Source organism: Convolutriloba macropyga, chromosome 5 (assembly GCF_964194025.1).
Source record: "Convolutriloba macropyga chromosome 5, txConMacr16.3, whole genome shotgun sequence".
NCBI lineage: Eukaryota > Metazoa > Xenacoelomorpha > Acoela > Convolutidae > Convolutriloba > Convolutriloba macropyga.
The window spans coordinates 9,683,847-9,703,533 of NC_134472.1; the positions used below are offsets into that span (position 1 = coordinate 9,683,847).

The window sequence follows — 19,687 nt, forward strand, 5'->3', positions numbered from 1 at the left end:
GGCCAGGCGAACAAATGTGTCAGAAAAACCCGCAGTCCAAAACTTCGCATACAAAGAGACCAACAGGACTAAAATAATAACAAAAAACTTCGTTTAGAGCAATTAAAAAAACACAAAAATAGAAAAAATGTTGGAAGCACAGAATTCATTAAAAAATTTTGGTGTTGAAGTTGGCATGAGTAATCAATCCATACATCTCGAACAGTTAACAATAACAGCTTTTAACCACACAAATTTTCCTGGCGTTAAACCTCAAGTAAAAACCAAATTGTCAGAAACCCTAAAAACTAACAAAAAGCTGAAAAAGGACATTAAAAACAACAACGCCGTTAGTGAGAGGAAGAAGTCATTCAGAAAAGTTGACTTTTTCAGCTTTGCTGTGTGAACAAATGTAAAACCAAAAAGAGAGTCAGACGACGAAACAAATCAAAACCAAGAGCACCGCAATATAGCTCCGCTCAGCTTACAGCTTCGCAGCCATAATCAAATAAGTTGGAACCAATAATAATTAACTATTTAGCAGAACCTTGTACACATTTTTATACGTACTGAGCTGGGGCAGAAACAAAAAAAATTCCAACAGTAGTAAAAAATCTTTTTTAATAATTTGTTGTTTCAAGAACTAATGGAAAAAAGTCTGCAAAACTAATTTATTTGCAAAAATTTTTGAAACAGCAGCATGCCGAATTCATTCACATTTCAAAACTTTGAACACTCGTAAATAAACAAGGCTGATAAAAATTATAAATAAAGCAATTTATATTCAACAAATCAGTGCAGAAAAAAACAACCGATAAAATTAATCCATCAGATGGAAAATTGCAAACAAAATATATTGAATAAACATTTTTGAAAACATTTTTCGATTGAAAAAGTAGTTAAGTCAATTGCTATAGACTTTTATTAATTCACGGATAAACTTGTATCTTATCATCTTCTGTTTTGTCAATTCTACACAACATAACTCAGTTTCCTTTGAAATGCTGAGAATCGTCAGGAGCATCACGCTGATAGCTTTCAGATTTATGCGATGACTGTTTATTAGTTGAGTAATCTAATCCCGGCCTTCCCTGTTATCTTATCTGTTTGATATTATTGTTCAACACTGTTATTCAATCTATCAGTTCAAATCATATCTTTTCTGCATTCACTGTTCATTGACTCATTCTCTAATTTGTTTCAAAAACTGGAGCTTTTCAGCAGCATTAAAATTGAGGACCGAGAACCATCAAAATCAAATTTTTATCTAATTTAGCTGCCATGTCTTATTTTTTCCAATACCATTAATAATTGTGTTATCTAAACTATACATTTTTTGAAATCTATGGCTCTTACATTGATATTGATTGCTGAAGAACTTGTGCGTGATTTTTGTAGGTGACTAAGTGTTGTGAGTGACATTTTTTTTGTTCACTCGTGTAATGTATGTCAGAAAGCACGGCAGTATTGGAAATCTCAATTGAGGCAGTCATTTTTGGTCTTTGTTCATTTTAGGTTTAAGTATTTTCTAAAATAGGTCTGCAGAGTACTAATTTTTAGACAATATTTTATAGTTAGTTACAGACATTAACATATCCAAACTAAGAAATTTAAAAAATTATGCTCCCAAAGTTGACTTCAAAATCAGATAATTTAGCATAACATTGCAATTTGCGCGTTTATTTTTGTCAACGAGTGTATTTATCAAGTCTCATTAAATGACTTAATAGGAAAAGGCCTTGAGTTACAAAAAAATGAGTTACTCTTTATCGAATTGTATACTAAAAAACATATATGATGATAATTGTTCATACTAATCCAGAAAGAATTTTTGCTTTTGAGGAAAAATGGGAGCTAAGTTTCAAACACAAATCTGTTAAAACCCAAAAAAGTTGGAAGGGTCAAGATATACAATCTGGGAAATTCATAAAGATAATTAAAAAAAATTCAGGCCAAAAGGAAAACAAACCTTGCCACAAATATTTGAGCATGGCGCAAAAAATTCCGAACCAGAAGGGGTTCGCACCCCTGTCCTCAAGCGTAATAGACTGAAGCATTGTCCATTCGGCTAGCAGTGCTTAATATCAGGGCCTAATAAAAACTAAGATCAATTTCTGTAAAGTAAAATTTGGGTCGAGCAGAACGAAGCATAACATGCTTCTAAAGTTGCGGAAGGGCAACGTGAAAAAGAATATAAACGCAAAAATTGAAGGGGACGTTGTCCCTGTTATTCCAGGAAAAAATTTTCCTTTAGAGAAAAACCAGGAACTAACAAACTCAAAAAAAGTTGCGAGGGTCATGAGATTAAATCTGAAAATTATTAAAAAGGAAAGCAAATCTTGCGAAAAGAATGTAACATTGTTTGCAAAGCAGTAATTAATAAAATCGGATGGGGCTGTAAACTAGATAATTTTTCATGGACGCAAATAACTGCAAACAAGAAGAGGTTCGCACCCCTGTCTTTAAGCGTACTAGACTGAAGCATTAACCACTATTATATCAGGGCCTTCCAGTTTGTCTTATTAGCTTACAATGGCTTTGTTTCAACAGCAGGTCAATTTCAGAACAAGAGCAACTTAGGCCTCGCAAAAATCAAGAGCAAGCGTGAAGCAGTCACTCCAGAATTGAAACCGAAGAACGAAAAGCAAGAACGGACATTTTTTGAAATTTTTCAAAAAGAGACGTTTAAAAAATTGCTACTAACTTTGTTCCCGAACAATTAATAAATCTTGATATCACTATTGATAGTCAGAGAAAATACTAAATAACACAAAAATAGATGAATAACTCATTTTTGGCTTTTCTAGTGACTTTGATGCTAGTGCTAATGCTTTCAAATTTGAAAGTTGCCATATTTTGTAAATATTGTTAAAACAATCCCATTTAGGGTCTCAATTAACAACAAAAAAGGCTACTAAACCAAACTTAAGAAATTACAACGAGGCAGCAAACTTATATATGTACAAATGCATTTATTAAAAGAAAAAACATGACATCCAATTATCTTAAAGCAAAAACAGTTAACAAAAAATCTGAAAAGAACTGAAAAACTGACCTTATCACCTTGAATCTATTCCTTCACGCTACTGAGGCCAGTGAAGTAAGCGTAAAAATAAAGCCGCAACTCATTGTCCTCAATAAATGGGCTCATTGACAGTTTCCTATTTGATAACATACAACTGTGCCCTCAAACAACTGGCAAGAGGGTGGCTTCGTCAGTATCTCGCCTGCGAGTAATGAAGAAGGGCTTGTTTTGAGTGGTTTAAAAAACCAAAACTACCCCCCATGGTCTTCTCAACCGTTACAGCTTTAGTGATTTTCACTCAGACTACAAAACAGTAGTGAACTGCTCAAAGACTGAATGCCCCCCGTGCTTAACCGCTTCTCGTTTCTGAGGACAAATAAAAATTGTATGGCCAGGCGAACAAATGTGTCAGAAAAACCCGCAGTCCAAAACTTCGCATACAAAGAGACCAACAGGACTAAAATAATAACAAAAAACTTCGTTTAGAGCAATTAAAAAAACACAAAAATAGAAAAAATGTTGGAAGCACAGAATTCATTAAAAAAATTTGGTGTTAAAGTTGGCATGAGTAATCAATCCATACATCTCGAACAGTTAATAATAACAGCTTTTAACCATATAAATTGTCAGAAACCCTAAAATCTAACAAAAACCTGAAAAAAGGACATTAAAAACAACAACGCCGTTAGTGAGAGGAAGAAGTCATTCAGAAAAGTTGACTTTTTCAGCTTTGCTGTGTGAACAAATGTAAAACCAAAAAGAGCGTCAGACGACGAAACAAATCAAAACCAAGAGCACCGCAATATAGCTCCGCTCAGCTTACAGCTTCGCAGCCATAATCAAATAAGTTGGAACCAATAATAATTACCACTATTTAGCAGAACCTTGTACACATTTTTATACGTACTGAGCTGGGGCAGAAACGAAAAAATTCCAACGGTAGCAAAAAATCTTTTTTAATAATTTGTTGTTTCAAGAACTAATGGAAAAAAAGTCTGCAAAACTAATTTATTTGCAAAAATTTTTGAAACAGCAGCATGCCGAATTCATTCACATTTCAAAACTTTGAACACTCGTAAATAAACAAGGCTGATAAAAATTCTAAATAAAGCAAATTATTTTCAACAAATCAGGGCAGAAAAAAAACAACCGATAAAATAATCCATCAGATGGAAAATTGCAAACAAAATTGAAAACCAAAACACGATTTAAATTACATCAAAAGAAAACCAAAATATGGTAAAAGTGATCAAAAATTGCAAAAAAAAAATCTGAAAAATTTAGGTCAAGTAGTTGAAGGAGGCATAGCTTGCATCTATAGTTCGGGCAGGGCAACGAGAAAGAAAATATGAACACAAAAACTGAAAATGAAGCGTAAGTTTTTCATACCGATCCAGAACGAAATTTTCCTTTTGAGAAAAACCGGGAACAAACTTTCAAACTCAAAAAAGTTGGGAGGGCCATGAGATACAATCTGGCAAATTTATAACAACTTATATTTAAAAAAAGGGGCTATAAGGAAACCAAACCATTCAAAAAGATTCTAACTTGGTTTGTAAAGTAGTAATTAATTATTTCAGAGGCGGCAGTAACCTAGATAAATTTTATGTGCGCACAAAATTCAAAACAGAAGGTGTTCGCACGCCTGTCCTCAAGCGTACTAGACTGAAGCATTATCCACTCGGCTATCAGGGCTTTAAAAAATGCAGATATTCTGGAAAAATATGGGTCGAGCAGTTGAAGGAGACATAACATGCTTTTATGGTTGGCGCAGGGCACGTAAAAAAGGATATGAACCCAAAGACAAAAACACAAGAACGGATTTTTTTAGGGAAAAACTGGGAACTAACTTTCAAACAAATGTGTTCAAATGTAAAAAAAGTTGGGAGAGTCATAAGCTACAATCTGGGAAATTTATCAATAATGATAAAAAAAAATAACGGTTAAAAAGAAACCAAACCTTGCGAAAAGATTTTGAGGGGAAAAAGTGCAAGAGCGGTCAAGAATTTAGCAAAGAAAGACACACATTCAAAAAAATGCGTCAAAATTCGTTCAAGAGCAATTAACGAACCTTGATATCACTATTAACAGCCATAGAAGATACAAAGTAGATAACACGAAAAATGAGGAAATACAATTCATTTCTGGCGTTTCTAGTGACTTTGATGCTAGTGCTAATGCTTTCAAATTTGAAAGTTGCCATATTTTGTGAAAATTACTAAAACGTTCGCATTAAAGTCTCAGTTAACCTATCTGGAACATTGCAAGCTAAAAAAATGTCAGCTTCAAAATAATAATACAAAAAAATTTCAGAAACCTAAAACCATTTGAAATATCTTGATGTTTAAGTTGGCATTATAAGTGCACCTACTTCAACCCCTTTAAACAATAACGCAAATGAATTTATAAACGACAAGGCGGCTCGGTAATGTGCGATCGCACATAAGGTTCCGACCCCGCTCATCCACAATTTTGGCATAATCAGGAACAGATGGAAAAACACAAAAAATTCACAAGTATTTTTCAAAAAAAAACTGGTGTATGAAGGAAAAGATAGTCTCCAAAGCAAATAACTCAGTGGAGTAAAACATGATGCTTTATATTGATGAGATATGCCGATATTAAGAAAGCGAGCGAAGACGAACGGCAAAAAAACAATAACAACAAACATTAATTACATCAAAAAATTTATGTCCGTTTTAAAAACAAAATTTAATAACAAAGTCAAAATAGCGTCAGATAAAACTGAAAATAAACAAAATAACTTGTAATTCACCAGAAAAAAAAGGGTTATTCACCAGTTCATAATAAAGCTTGGTAAAAATTAGACAAAAAAGAACAGAAACTTTAAAGTTAGAAAATTTGCTGAATTTTTTTTTAAAAAACAATTAATTTCAAAGTAATGAAAACCATTAGTAATCAACTAAATTATCCCATAGGTTTACAATTAATAATGCTTCTAGAGAAGGGAATTAAGAACTCTTGGTATTCAATTTTTTATGCAGTTACAAAAAGAACAACAGACAACATACTAAAAATCAATTAAAACTTGCCAGAAAATGCTTTGGAAGCCGTAAAGCCATGCTTTGGCCCCCAAAATATGTTCGATTGCACCTTCGCCGAACGAGGATAATGTATTATGTGACCGCTCCTTAAATAAGCAACAATTAGAAAAAAAAAGAAAAATGCAAAATTATGTAATACTTGTTTTTTTTTTCTAAATAATTTTTTTCCAAAGACATAAAAGCCATTAATTACAAAATGAAAAATTTGAATAGGTTCGTCCATTCTTCCAAAGGAAGCCCTTGAGACCTGCAATTATCCAGAATATGTCTTACGTCTACAAAAAGAACGTCAAGTATGACAAAAATCAAAAATTCATTTGTTTTTTTTTTGTGAAAAACCCGTGTCGAAGCCAGTAAAGTCATAACGAATTCTTAGAAAACATTAGATTTTGACACCTTCCCTTGACAAAAATAATATCATCTTTAACCTTTAATTAAAGAGACCAGGTAACAAACGGACAATAAATTGAACGAAATTGCGAAGTTGAAATGTTTTTTTTTTTCATTTTGAAAAAACAATTGTTTTCAAAGTCATGAAAGCCATTATCTATCTTCTAATATCAGAACATCGGCTCATCTAGTCTTCCAGGAAAAGCCAATCAAACCGGGTCATTGTACAGGAAATTAAAAACGACTAAAAAGACAAAGTAAAAACTACAGTTAAACAAAAAATTAAAAATTTAATTAAATTCTTCGAGAAAGTACTGTCGAAGCGGTAAAGAAACACAATCTATATCTTTAAGGATTTAAATATTATCAATTGTGCTTTATCTTGGACGCAAAAATGTGATATATGAACTGACAATAACGTGATAATTTGACAAAACTAGAAAACATGAAAAAAGGGCAAATACCTAAAAATTTTTTAAAAAATTGAGAAATCTAGTAGTATCAAAGTGAGAACACCATAACTTAAGGCGTAAAAGCGCAATAAAGACTAAATTTGAATTCAGCGGAAAGAAGGAGCACTCTTTGATTGCTGACGCTAAGCTAAAAGTTGACCAAATTAAGAGAAAAATGGAGGCGAAGTTCAATAAGCCATTTTTCATTTAAAAATCAGATATTTTAAACGTCAAAACGACCACAAGCTTTCAAGCAATCAACTAGATAAATTAATTTCGAGTTAATTAGGAAGCCAATAGGACCTATCACTAGTGAGCTTTGAGTTGAAATGTTCTGTTATTTAATTAACATAAAAAAGATCGAATTTTTTTAATAAAAAACCGACTGACGACAATCCGAAATATTTATGGATTGTAACGGTTCAAGATTGGTACAGAACTAGTCCTGCTAATGTTGATTGTCAGTTAGGAATATTTAATTTTTGGAATGTCATCGATATAGATATTTTGTTAGTTAAAAAATCAAAAATAAATGCTGCGTTTTTGATAATCAACGAATAAAGTTAGCAAAAAACAGTAAAGTTTTATTTACAGAGCACTCTCAACGGAAGTTGAAGTGAAATTAGCCCCCTTTTCAGTCTACAAAGATTGTGTTAGTGGTGTTTGGATGTGCACTTCCTGCAAATTTAATCAGAGTGGACTCAAGAAACTTATTTCGTGCTGTTTTTGATGAAAAAGTCTGAATTTTGTGCAATATTTAGCCGGAATTTGTGACAAAAAATCACTGAAAATAGCCGACATTATATTTTGTCTTTAAACGAAAAATCAACAACAATTTTTTGAAAAATTTTATTAAATTTTATCAAAATTAGCGAAATTTTAGTCAAAAATTCTGAAAAAAGGTGAATGAAATTAACGGAATTCTCTCTATTTTCTCGAAAGTTTAAACCTCGATATCTCCCTGTCGAAACCGAAAATCAAAAAACTCTTTTTAATTCCATATTCTACGCTGGACAAGCTTTCTAATGGTACCAGTCTCAACTCTCTACGATGAATATATCGATCGGCCAAAATTGACTGAACAAAAAAAACCCATTTGAGTATATAGTTCCTCCCCCCCCCCCTCAAGAGGGATCGGAACAAAAAATATTCGATTATCTTAAAGCAAAAACAGTCAACTGCAAAATCTGAAAAGGGCTGAAAAATTGACCTTTTCACCTTGAATTTATGCCTTCACTCTACTGAGGCTAGTGAAGCAAGCGTTAAAGGAACGCCACAATTCATATTGCGCAATAAATGGGTTGGGTGAGTTTCCCATTAGATAACATATACAATGCATTAAATATGATTTGATTTAGAGTGTAATTTAGAATTGGACGTTTTCCGAGAAAATTGAAACCTCAGCTGTTAATCTTTGCTGTCTCGCTAACCTGTCAATCATGAGATTTTTATTGCCGTTCCACGGAACCAAGTGTTGTTTAGAATCAATCCATTCAGCTTTCTCGTCATCCCGAAATAATTTGCTCTCATAACCGAAGACCAGAAGCTCTTCTTTGTCTGGTTGACCCTCGGCAGACATGTGAATGTCCATCGATTATATCTGACCACTTTCAAATAACAATTTAATGAGTGTCCTCGTGTTATTCTGCGTTTGGCAATTACACGGTTAAGGAAGTAATGAGCTCGAACATCTATCAATGATTATTTTTGTCCCGGCTGAAGAAATTGAGAATTTATCCCCAAGCAAAGAAGTGCACTGATTCGTCTCACAGTAACTGTGTGGGGTGTAGACTGTTTGAGAGTAGTTGGTGAGCCGCAGTACTCGTCGGTGATAAATTCAGAATTGAAAATGGGTTTATCGTTCTCTAAATTTCGTTGAGGAGCATTGCGGACGTATTCGCCGCATGTGCAGCCTGTAAATGACCAACTGTCTCAACTCAGACCAACAAGCACCCTGATATATTTTACAGAACTTCTTGAAAATAGATTTCGGTTTTTTAAAATCAAATCTTGTTAATTTTTTTGCTGTTTATTATAGAAAACCGGTTGACGAGGCTTTTTAAACACTTTGAATTGGTAGAATATGTCAGTCCCTTTCAACCGCGTTGCTATAAATTCAGCTGGGCAACATTTTTACCTATTTATCAAGGCCAACAGATAATCTCCCACGAGGCTTTGTAATCCTATTATCACGCAAATTTTGTAAATAATGTTGGAAAAACTTTATTATATTGATACTCGCAACAATTATTGTTATTTGTTACCGCTGGATTTTTGCACTAAATAGTCAATATGAAAAAAAAGATAAGTCGTAAATTGAATTCAGAACTATGCTAGCAATTTTCAAGACAAAATCACACATCTATTACACTTTAAGCTTCATCAATCTTGGCAAAACAATCTTTTGAACAAACCAATGACGTCGGTTATGATTCAGTTACAAGTTTTCAGCGTTAAATCCTTTACATTCCAACGTAGCCGTTAAAAAACGTCAATAAATATCAGTTGATCCGTTAATTAGTCGTCAAATAAACACCTGTTACAATCAAACAAAGTCCAAACAGTTTTCTAGGAGTGAACAAATTCTCTGAGTTGAAAACTGCCGCAAAAATAGCCGTGAAAACGAAGGTCAGGGCATTGACCGTTGGAACCATAACAGATAGCTTCGACTGGTCTGACGGTACAATTAAACAATAGTAGAACAAAACGCTTCCGCATTGATTTAAAGCAAAGGGCAACAGATAATCTGTACCGCAAAACAACATTACCAATTCTGTAATCACTCGTCTGATAAAGCTATGCTGTTGCAATTGCCGGGACCTGTTGTCATTTAAAGTCGATGAAGCTCCCCTCTTCATTAACGGGTTTGTAACTCCCCAAATAAAAGACACAATTAGAGCTGGCAAAAAAGATGCATCCATTTCGTGATCTGGAAAATAGTTTTATGACATCCATAAGGTATAGTGACTAAGAACATTTGGAACGCTCAAAGTGACGGATAAGATTTGAATTCTCTATTTCAATTAAAGAAATCACTTTCTTCGTTTGTAGCTCCACTTATAAACGGCGGCTGAGTTGACAGTCTCAGGAGCTAGCTTAGCAATAGGTCTGTTGTACTTATCACACAAGTTCTTCTTTTGCTGCATCTTAGATTCCATAACTGCAAGCTTCTTCTTTCTCGAAATTCGACCTTCTAGCTCTCTGTAGCTTTTCATCTTTTGTGACACACTTGTGGTGGAAGCTTGATCAAATACAAGACTCTTCAGTTGGTCAAGCTTTGGTCTGTTAAAACTTCGTCCTATTAACCTTTCAGCCGTGTTGAAGTAAGATGTTGCCTCGAACTCCTCAACAGCCTCGTTATCCTCGACAAACACAATATGTTTGCTCAGTGGTCGCAAGCTCCCAGACGTCAAATCATTGTCCAAAAACTGAAGCTGGTTTTTCAATCTGTCAATTTTTCTCGACTCAGATGTGAGCTTTGACACCACGTACGAATGTGATTGTGACTTCTCAATAAGATCCTGTTCCGGGGTAGATGTATCAACTGTTTGATCGTTCACATGCACACCATCTCTCAATTTAGTGCTGATCATTTTATGGTAAAATTCGTCTGGATTTTTATTGGCTGCATGCTGTTTGAGTCTCCTCAGCCTATCTACCTTCTTGTGGAAATCTGCAGAGCGTTTCTTGTAATCAACTTTTTTCTGCAACCTTCCCAAATGTCTTCTTTCTTCTGGTTGTGACCTTTCACGATGCAACCCCCGTCCCATATTTTTCTGAGCCTTAGCGAAAGATGACATTGATCTAAAATTAGTATTAAATACGTCAGGAGCCAAATTTCCCTCAACTGTAATAATCAGCACGAAATATGCGTAATAGCAATTACAATTTCAAAAATCTGAAAAAGAGCGGCAAAGGAATTAAGACATAAGTGGAACAAATCATTAAAAAATTAAATTGACCAAGTGAGAATTAAATACCTAGTCATTTGATCTACAATTACCAAGTTGTACCCGTTAACATGTGGCTCGAACAATCGACTCTAAGAATAAAGCACGAACTCAAAAACAAATAGTCGGACCTGAAACAATATAGCATTGAAGCAAATGATGAGCTACAACAGCACAGCACGGCTGCTGGTTTAAAAACTGGAAGAAACAAAAGAATTTTAAAAAACGATACTTGAAATATATGAACTTGTAATATCAAACAGACACTCTGGGGGACAATAGTAGTGGTAGTAGTAGTTAAATCTTTAGGGCTAGGCTCAAGGGTTTTCACCCATTAAACACAATCAATATAGTTTATATCAGACTAACTTTGCTCAGTATATTGGGTTTGAACACGGAACATGCCACATCATATGATTCTGAGTTGTTATCAAAATTTTTGTTTCAGTCTCAGCTTGGGGATCAGAGGACATAAAAAGTAGAACACACACTTAGCTTTAAATGAGACCTTAACGCAAAACTCTCTGACTCTGAAATTACTAACTGCACTTCGCAACGTTCTCTAGGTTTGATTGTAGCACAGAACTTAAACTTGAACTCAAACTGCGAATTAAGAACAACCGAAGCCATGAGAATTAAGAACAACCAAATCAAACGCAACCTCTCAAACCTTTCTAAGTGGACCACTAAACTGGACGCCAACATTGGTTACGTTGTTCCAACTGTCACCTTCGCATCACAGACATGGATGCCCTCCCGGACAAACATGTTAGAACTTGAAAAAGTGCAAAAGCTGGCGACAAAATGGATTCTCTGCTCAAATGAAAGCTACAGAGAGATTGATTAACCTTAAACTTCTACCCCTGTGTCTTTATGCTGAACAACACGACCTATTTTATCTCTTGGCAATTATGAGGGGAGAGTATGACACTACCTTAGATCTACAAGAAAAGCCCCTGAAGCCACTCGACAAGATACAAGAGGCGAATTCAAAATTCCGAAAAGTTTACAAAAAAACGACAATTTTTTCCGCAGAACTAAATCTCTCTACAACCTAGTTATTAGAGTATACAAAGACTACGGGCAGTACATGAACAAGAAAACGTTGCTGAGTATTTACTACAAATTCTTCGAAAAATCCTTCATCGAAAATAATAAATGCACATGGCGAATACTCTGCAGATGTGGACATAGCAATCCCTTGAACATAATAAAACTGAACTCTATCAACTGGCTTTGAAACACGGGTGAAAACTCTTGAACAATTATTCTAAAGCCTTATCAACTACTACTACTACACCCCCACTTGGCTAACAAAATCCAGCCCAAAAATTCCAAAAAGAGCGAGGCATTGTTTTAGTTAAAGTAGTAGTAGTAATTAAAGCTTTGGAGGTAGTTAATGTAGTAGAGGTTGAGACCCAATCTGAATATGGCTCATCATCAAGTTCACAGATAGTTTATAGTTTGCAATTGGACTGACGGTATATTCTAATTTCTTCGGATATTTGCAGTTTGAGCACTTGCAAATGATTCGAGAAGTGCATTTATTATCGTAGTTTTAACTGACAAAGAAAAGCTTACCAAGTGTTGCTGACGATGATATATAAAATTTTTGTTCGATAGAAGCAATTTTCGTCGTTTTTTAGCAGCCGGTTTTGTTTGTTTGTACTCTACTCGAGTATATTGTCCTGCTTTGTCGTCACATGTTTTTTTCGAAAGTAATTGGAATGTCTTACTTGCAATTTATAAAAGATAAAAAGAATAGCTATTCCTGCATCTCAACATTGGAGACTAAGAGGTAGTAATTTCAGTTTGGGACTGAGAAACGACTTGAAAATTGTTCGGTTGTGGTAATTTGACCATTCATGATATATTCACTTCTTTCATATGAACTTATTAAACAGGAGTTTGGCTGCTTATCTTTATTCATTTGCTTATTCCTTGATGATCCATTTTTATTTTAATCCTTCCATTCTAGTTCCCTATGTGTGCTATATATATCGGTGCTTTCCTCTCCACTTGTTATTTATTTTTGTGACTGGGCCGTCTTTACACTGTCTGGAGGGGAACAGCTTGGAGTGCAGCATCCGGCTACTAAGTGCTACTCATCATACCCTATTTTTCGACCTACATCCATCGATGCCGGATGGTGTACACGGCCCTTTTTTTGTTATTTGTTTAAACAGGAGTTTGGAAAAGACCAGATATCTGGACTCTAGAGCCTTTAGCGTTTTGTTCGAGGATTGTAGAGGCCGGTACATATGGTCTACCTCGTAGGTGCGATATCTGTGAACCACACCATCAAGTGCATCCCATCCCAACGACGACAGCTGTTTGGTGGAAGTTACTCATATCCTGGATTGAGCTTCACCCCCAAAGCAGTCAACAAATTGAAGATTTTGCAGTATCATTTGACACAAAGAGGTGTACTTGTGAACAAGATCATCATCTGGAACGACGTTATCCATAAGACCGTCTCCAGACATAGAAGCAACAGAAATAAGGTTTGTTCAACCGAAGAACTGAAAGGGATCCTCAAAACTATCAGTGGTAGTATAGAAGCAACAATATACTGCAGAAGAGAAGGAACTATTGCTATCGGGACTCAGTTTATCGAAACGAAAATTGCAATAGTCGACGTGAAGAAAAAGTTGCTCTCCCACAGAGATTGAGGTGAGTCTTCTGAACACGGTGTGGAGGAAAAGAAACATAATTGCTCAAGTCGTGCCAACTAACAGACAGAAGAACAAGCCCTCCAAAAGGGAAAGACGCAAGAAACAAACGAAACAAGAGCAGCAAAAAGTGAGTTATTTTTTTATTCTTTTCTGTTCTTTCTCTGAGCTTGTTGCTGTCATGACCTTCTTTGTTTTCAAGGGGCTAGGTTCACTGTAGGATCCACTTCCCCTCAGGTGCTATGTTTTCTGAACGCCATCAAGGCCTTCCTTGGTTGGAAGGTGCTGAGAAATAAGTGAAGCAAGAGTTGCTGTCATCGGAACCCGTTTTAGCTTAGTGCCTTCAGTACCTTTTTTCTATGTAAGGGGCTTAGCGAAAAGCAGTTTCATCTATTATTCCCTCTCTTCTACTCAACACAATTAACTACTGATAAAATGACTGAAAACTTACGCAGTCAATCAACCGAATACACCTGCGGCGAATGTTGTGTATGATGCAAAGACGGATCCTTAGCGTGCTTAAAGTGCGGCACTTGATACCATTCGGATTCTTGTTTGGGAGTAACAACAACATTGCCTTAGAACATGACGAAGACTCAGGCTCTGCAAAGACTGTATTGACATAGGAAAGAAAATACTGCGAGACCCAACATGCTGGGAACAAACTGCTGTAAACAAGAAGCTTGAGATAATAGTAAAAGCCACTGCTGAGAACCCTTCATCCGCAGCCAACATACAAAGATGCATGAAATTTGAATTTGAAGACAAATTCAGGAAACAAGAGCAGTTTAGAATCCAAATTGGGAACAAAAAAAAAGAAAGAGCGAATCCCTTGCGAAACAAGGACAACTTGCCAAACTAAACCGAACGAACCACCAATTAATTTGAACAATACAATAAAGGAAATACTGATCCAGCAGCAAAGAGACAAAACTGATCTCAACAACAGGGGAAACTATTGTAGTGCTCTTCAATGTTCCAGTAAACAGCGAGAGGTTGGCAGAAGAACGAATTGACGACGATATCAATTTTTTCAAAGCATTTTGCAAAAACTGATTGAAATCGTACTTGAACTTTGAAACTGAAAAAGCTATCAGAATTTCATGAAAAACTGCAGGCAGTGAGCCGGCTGTGAAGGACAAAGCCGATGGAAGAAATCTGCATATTATTTTGAAAATTGCATTTTTTGAGCAGCAAATTCGACAAAGACGAGATTTTTAAAAATTATGGGCAACTAAGAGGAGCAATGATTCCCACCAAATCAATCATTGTATCTCACGACAACTCAAAGCAAACCAGAGATCGAAGGAATCAAATGACAGTGGATGCAAAGTCCAAAGATGGCACAAATAATGTCAACTACAACTACTCAGTTAAAGAAACTGAAAGCGAGCTGCAAAAAGTAAGAAGAGAGAAAGGAGCTATTCAAGCTAGGAATACAGAGCAGCAACCTTGACTACCCCTTAATTACAGAGCCTTGCTATGCAATGCAAAAAAGTTATTTGGTTTGAATAAAAAGCTGAAACTAGCAGACCTGGTAGTGCGTGAAGATTGCGATATTCTCTTCATTTCCAAAACGTGGCTAACCAACAACATTAAGAGCAGATTGCTGTTCCTTCCAAATTTCAACATCATGAGAACTGGCAGACCAACAACAAGCGACAACATTTCTTGTCACTGAGGAAAGACGAGTGCATTCAACAGCAAAATTAATTACCCTGAAATTTGTATGGAACATTTACCCTCTTGAGTTAGCAAATAGTAACAACTGCAGAAAACCATTTTGAAGCCAGGACCCTACATACGTCATCTTGCAACAGAACCGGCCAGTAGTAGCCCCTACCACCTAGCCGAAGAAGAAATGGATGGAATGATGATTTTTGATGAAAGGTTTTGCGCTGTCAATGTTAATCTTGCTGGAGATATATTTTATGCCAAATACAAACTGGGAGACCTACGGATCTGAGGAAATTTATGATGAGCACATTCTTGAAATGTCGGGCAATCTAGGGAGATATTTATGTTCAATGCTAAATATTCAAAATTTAAAAACAATGCATGGATGTTACACAGATCAACAATGAAATGGTGATAAGGCACTCGAAGCCAAATACTTCTTTAACAAGTTTTTTGATCATCTTTAGATATTTTTTGAACTTTCAATGAACAATCGATCTCCGAAGAAGAATTGCAGTATTTTATTTAGTTACTGCAAATGAGACTTCGTAGGGATAACGACCGCCCTAAAACAGCAGACTTTCAAACCTTACTCATGCAGCAACGTAGATGTAAGTAATGAATTACGATACACTAGGCTTTTTGAATTGATTTACCGTCTAAGAGAACAGGAAACGATAACAAAACTTTCCTCCCTGAGTTATCCATGAGATTTCTCACGAGCTCAAAAAATTCAATGCTCGGAGACGAAAAGTAGCTAATACCGGAACAGCATCAACAAGTGCAAATCCAATCGCCTGAGAAAGTTGCTGTCTTGAACTACAGGAAGCGGCACGAAGGAGTACGAGCACAAAATATTTACAGCTAGATAAAGGAACAGAAATTTCAAATCATTGAAGAACTTGCAGAGAGGTAATCTACACCTAAAACTGGCAAATAAAGCCACAAGCACAGAAACCAGCACCAATTATGAAAAATCGGCCCTGTTCAATATGTTTCGAATCCGTAGAAATTGAAATAATCTAATGTTTTGTTGAACCACCACAAAATCCAATGCTATGGGAGGTCAGAACCTATGATAAACAAAGACAAAGTCCAGAACGAGCTAAAACTGCTAACCGCGACCAGAAGTCATTGACCCGATGCAATATGACCAGCTTTACTTAAAAAGCGATGAAGCGAACATAGATAACATGCCTTTTTAACAACAAAAAAAAACTGAAGAAGTTTTCAAGCTAGAGGATGCTAACATAGTTTCAATCATTTTCAAAGACAACAATAAAAAAAAGTGTCTAACTAGCGGCCAGTCACAAAATCAACAAAATGGAGAACAGTTTATTGGATACAAAATTGGATAGAATATTGAAGAAAAAAGAACAATTCTCTTGCGAAATTAAGACGTTTTCGCAAACAGAACCCACCGTATCACAGAATAATTTGCAGAAAATAATATAGGAAACACTTATCCTGCAGAAATTAAGCGAAGACAAACGCAAAAAAGGGAAACTATTGTAGTGCTCTTCAATGTCCCTGTAAAATGCAAAAACTCGGCAGAAGAACGAATTGACGACAATATCAATTTCTTCAAAACAATTTGCAAAAAGGATTGGAATCTGAATTAGAAAGAGGGATTTGAATCAGAAGGAAGCTTGCAGGTGGTGGGCCGGATGTGAAGGACAAAGTCGATTGCAGGAACCTGCATAAAACAAGATTTTTAAGATTATTGAGAAGCAAAGACGACAAAATCGAGATTTTCAAAAATCTTAGAAACTTATGAGGAGCAGAGTTGCCCTAAAAATCAATCAAAATGTCTGACAACTACTCAAAGGAAGCAAAAGATCGAATAAAACAAATTATTGAGGATTCGAAGTCAAAAGATGACTCTAATGCTGTCCACTACAACTATTCACTTAAAAGAACGAGAAGTGAGCTGCAAATAGTGAAAAGAAAGAGAAGAACTATCCAAGCTCGGAATGAGGAGCATCAGCCTTGACCACCCGATAACTAGAGAGCATTGCTGTACAATGCAAGAAGCCTAATTGGCTTGATTGAAAGTCTGAAACTGGCAGACATGGTAAAACGTGTATGTTTCGAGATTCTCTTTATTTCGGAAACGTGAATAACCAACAGCATTAGGAGTAGATAATGTTTCCCTCTAAACTAAAACATCACAGACTATTTGTCATACAATTGGCTGTTTGATTTGGTTGAAATTTTTACCTACGGCGAATTTTACTTCCCTGAATTATCCATGAGACTTCTCATGAAATAAACAATTTCAATACACTCAGACAAAAAGCAGCTAATACTGGAACAGCATCAATAGATGCAAAACTGATCGCCAAAAAAGTCGAGGCCTTAAACTACAGAAAGCGGACAGGAAGGAGTACGAGCACAAAATATTTGCACCTCGACAAAAGAAAGAAACTTCAAACACTTGAAGAGCTTGCAAAGAGATAATCTAAAACTAAAACTGACAAATAAAGCCAAAAGCAAAGAAGTCAACACCAATTATAATAAATCAGCCCTCTTCATTAAGTACTTCGCATCGGTAGGAACAGACGGATACTATTGTTTCTTTGAGCCACCAACAAATCAAATCCTATGGGCGATCCGACCTTACCATAAGCAAAGATGAAGTCCAGAATCGCTAAAACTGCGAAACGCGACTAAAAAATGTGGACCCGACGCAATAACACCAGTTTCATTTAACAGGCTCAGAAAAGAACTCTCGAAATTGATAACGTGTATTTTAAACAACATAAAAAAACTGAAGAATCCTCCAAGCAAAGGGAAAATAGTCAGAGTTTGACCCATCTTCAAAGACGACGTTTGATGAGAATTGTTTATTTATCGGCCAGTTATTCTGTTGAAATTAATATCAACGGTCTTTGAGAAGCGCTTGTCCTCCATTCAAACATTTTCGAACTTGATATCAAAAACAATAATAGTAATGATAATAATAATAATAATAATAATAATAATAATAATAATAATAATAATAATAATAATAATAATAATCATGATAATACTAATAATAATAAATATAATAATAATAACAGTATTAATATTAATATTAATGATAATAATAATAATAATAATAATAGTAATAATAATAATATTATAATAATAATAATAATAATAATAATAATATTAATAATAATAATAAAAATAATAAGAATAATAATAATAATAAAAATAATAATAATAATGATAATAATAATAATAATAATAATAATAATAATAATCATGATAATAATAATAATAATAAATATAATAATAATAATAGTATTAATATTAATATTAATGATAATAATCATAATAATAATAATAATAATAATAATAATAATAATAGTAATAATAATAATATTATTAATAATATTAGTAATAATAACAATAATGATAATAATAATAATAATAATAATAATAATAATATTAATTATATTAAAAATAATAATTCGGATTCTTGTTTGGGAGTAACAACAACATTGCCTTAGAACATGACGAAGACTCAGGCTCTGCAAAGACTGTATTGACATAGGAAAGAAAATACTGCGAGACCCAACATGCTGGGAACAAACTGCTGTAAACAAGAAGCTTGAGATAATAGTAAAAGCCACTGCTGAGAACCCTTCATCCGCAGCCAACATACAAAGATGCATGAAATTTGAATTTGAAGACAAATTCAGGAAACAAGAGCAGTTTAGAATCCAAATTGGGAACAAAAAAAAAGAAAGAGCGAATCCCTTGCGAAACAAGGACAACTTGCCAAACTAAACCGAACGAACCACCAATTAATTTGAACAATACAATAAAGGAAATACTGATCCAGCAGCAAAGAGACAAAACTGATCTCAACAACAGGGGAAACTATTGTAGTGCTCTTCAATGTTCCAGTAAACAGCGAGAGGTTGGCAGAAGAACGAATTGACGACGATATCAATTTTTTCAAAGCATTTTGCAAAAACTGATTGAAATCGTACTTGAACTTTGAAACTGAAAAAGCTATCAGAATTTCATGAAAAACTGCAGGCAGTGAGCCGGCTGTGAAGGACAAAGCCGATGGAAGAAATCTGCATATTATTTTGAAAATTGCATTTTTTGAGCAGCAAATTCGACAAAGACGAGATTTTTAAAAATTATGGGCAACTAAGAGGAGCAATGATTCCCACCAAATCAATCATTGTATCTCACGACAACTCAAAGCAAACCAGAGATCGAAGGAATCAAATGGCAGTGGATGCAAAGTCCAAAGATGGCACAAATAATGTCAACTACAACTACTCAGTTAAAGAAACTGAAAGCGAGCTGCAAAAAGTAAGAAGAGAGAAAGGAGCTATTCAAGCTAGGAATACAGAGCAGCAACCTTGACTACCCCTTAATTACAGAGCCTTGCTATGCAATGCAAAAAAGTTATTTGGTTTGAATAAAAAGCTGAAACTAGCAGACCTGGTACAGCGTGAAGATTGCGATATTC

The 19,687-nt window shown here is 35.0% G+C and overlaps 3 protein-coding genes across 3 annotated transcripts in view; 1 reads left to right on the forward strand and 2 right to left on the reverse strand.

Moving 5' to 3' along the window:
- The window catches only part of LOC142339115 (uncharacterized), an 82,787-nt gene extending 73,865 nt beyond the window's left edge, over positions 1 to 8,922 (reverse strand). The window contains exon 1 of the mRNA XM_075388855.1: positions 8,342 to 8,922. Within this exon, the coding sequence (XP_075244970.1) occupies positions 8,342 to 8,502 (161 nt within the window). The 5' untranslated portion in view covers positions 8,503 to 8,922. The remainder of the gene's footprint in view (positions 1 to 8,341) is intronic.
- The window catches only part of LOC142339117 (endothelial differentiation-related factor 1-like), a 242,983-nt gene that overhangs the window by 145,717 nt on the left and 77,579 nt on the right, over positions 1 to 19,687 (forward strand). The gene's annotated exons all lie outside the window — the stretch shown is intronic.
- On the reverse strand, positions 9,904 to 10,815 carry LOC142339771 (putative U3 small nucleolar RNA-associated protein 11). Its single transcript, XM_075390031.1, has one exon. The coding sequence runs from the start codon at positions 10,709 to 10,711 to the stop codon at positions 9,944 to 9,946; it is 768 nt and encodes a 255-aa protein (XP_075246146.1). The 5' UTR covers positions 10,712 to 10,815; the 3' UTR covers positions 9,904 to 9,943.

What these genes read in the sequence shown, in the direction of transcription:
- LOC142339771 (XM_075390031.1), bottom strand. Translation starts at nt 10,711, where the DNA reads ATGTCATCTTTCGCTAAGGCTCAGAAAAATATGGGACGGGGGTTGCAT.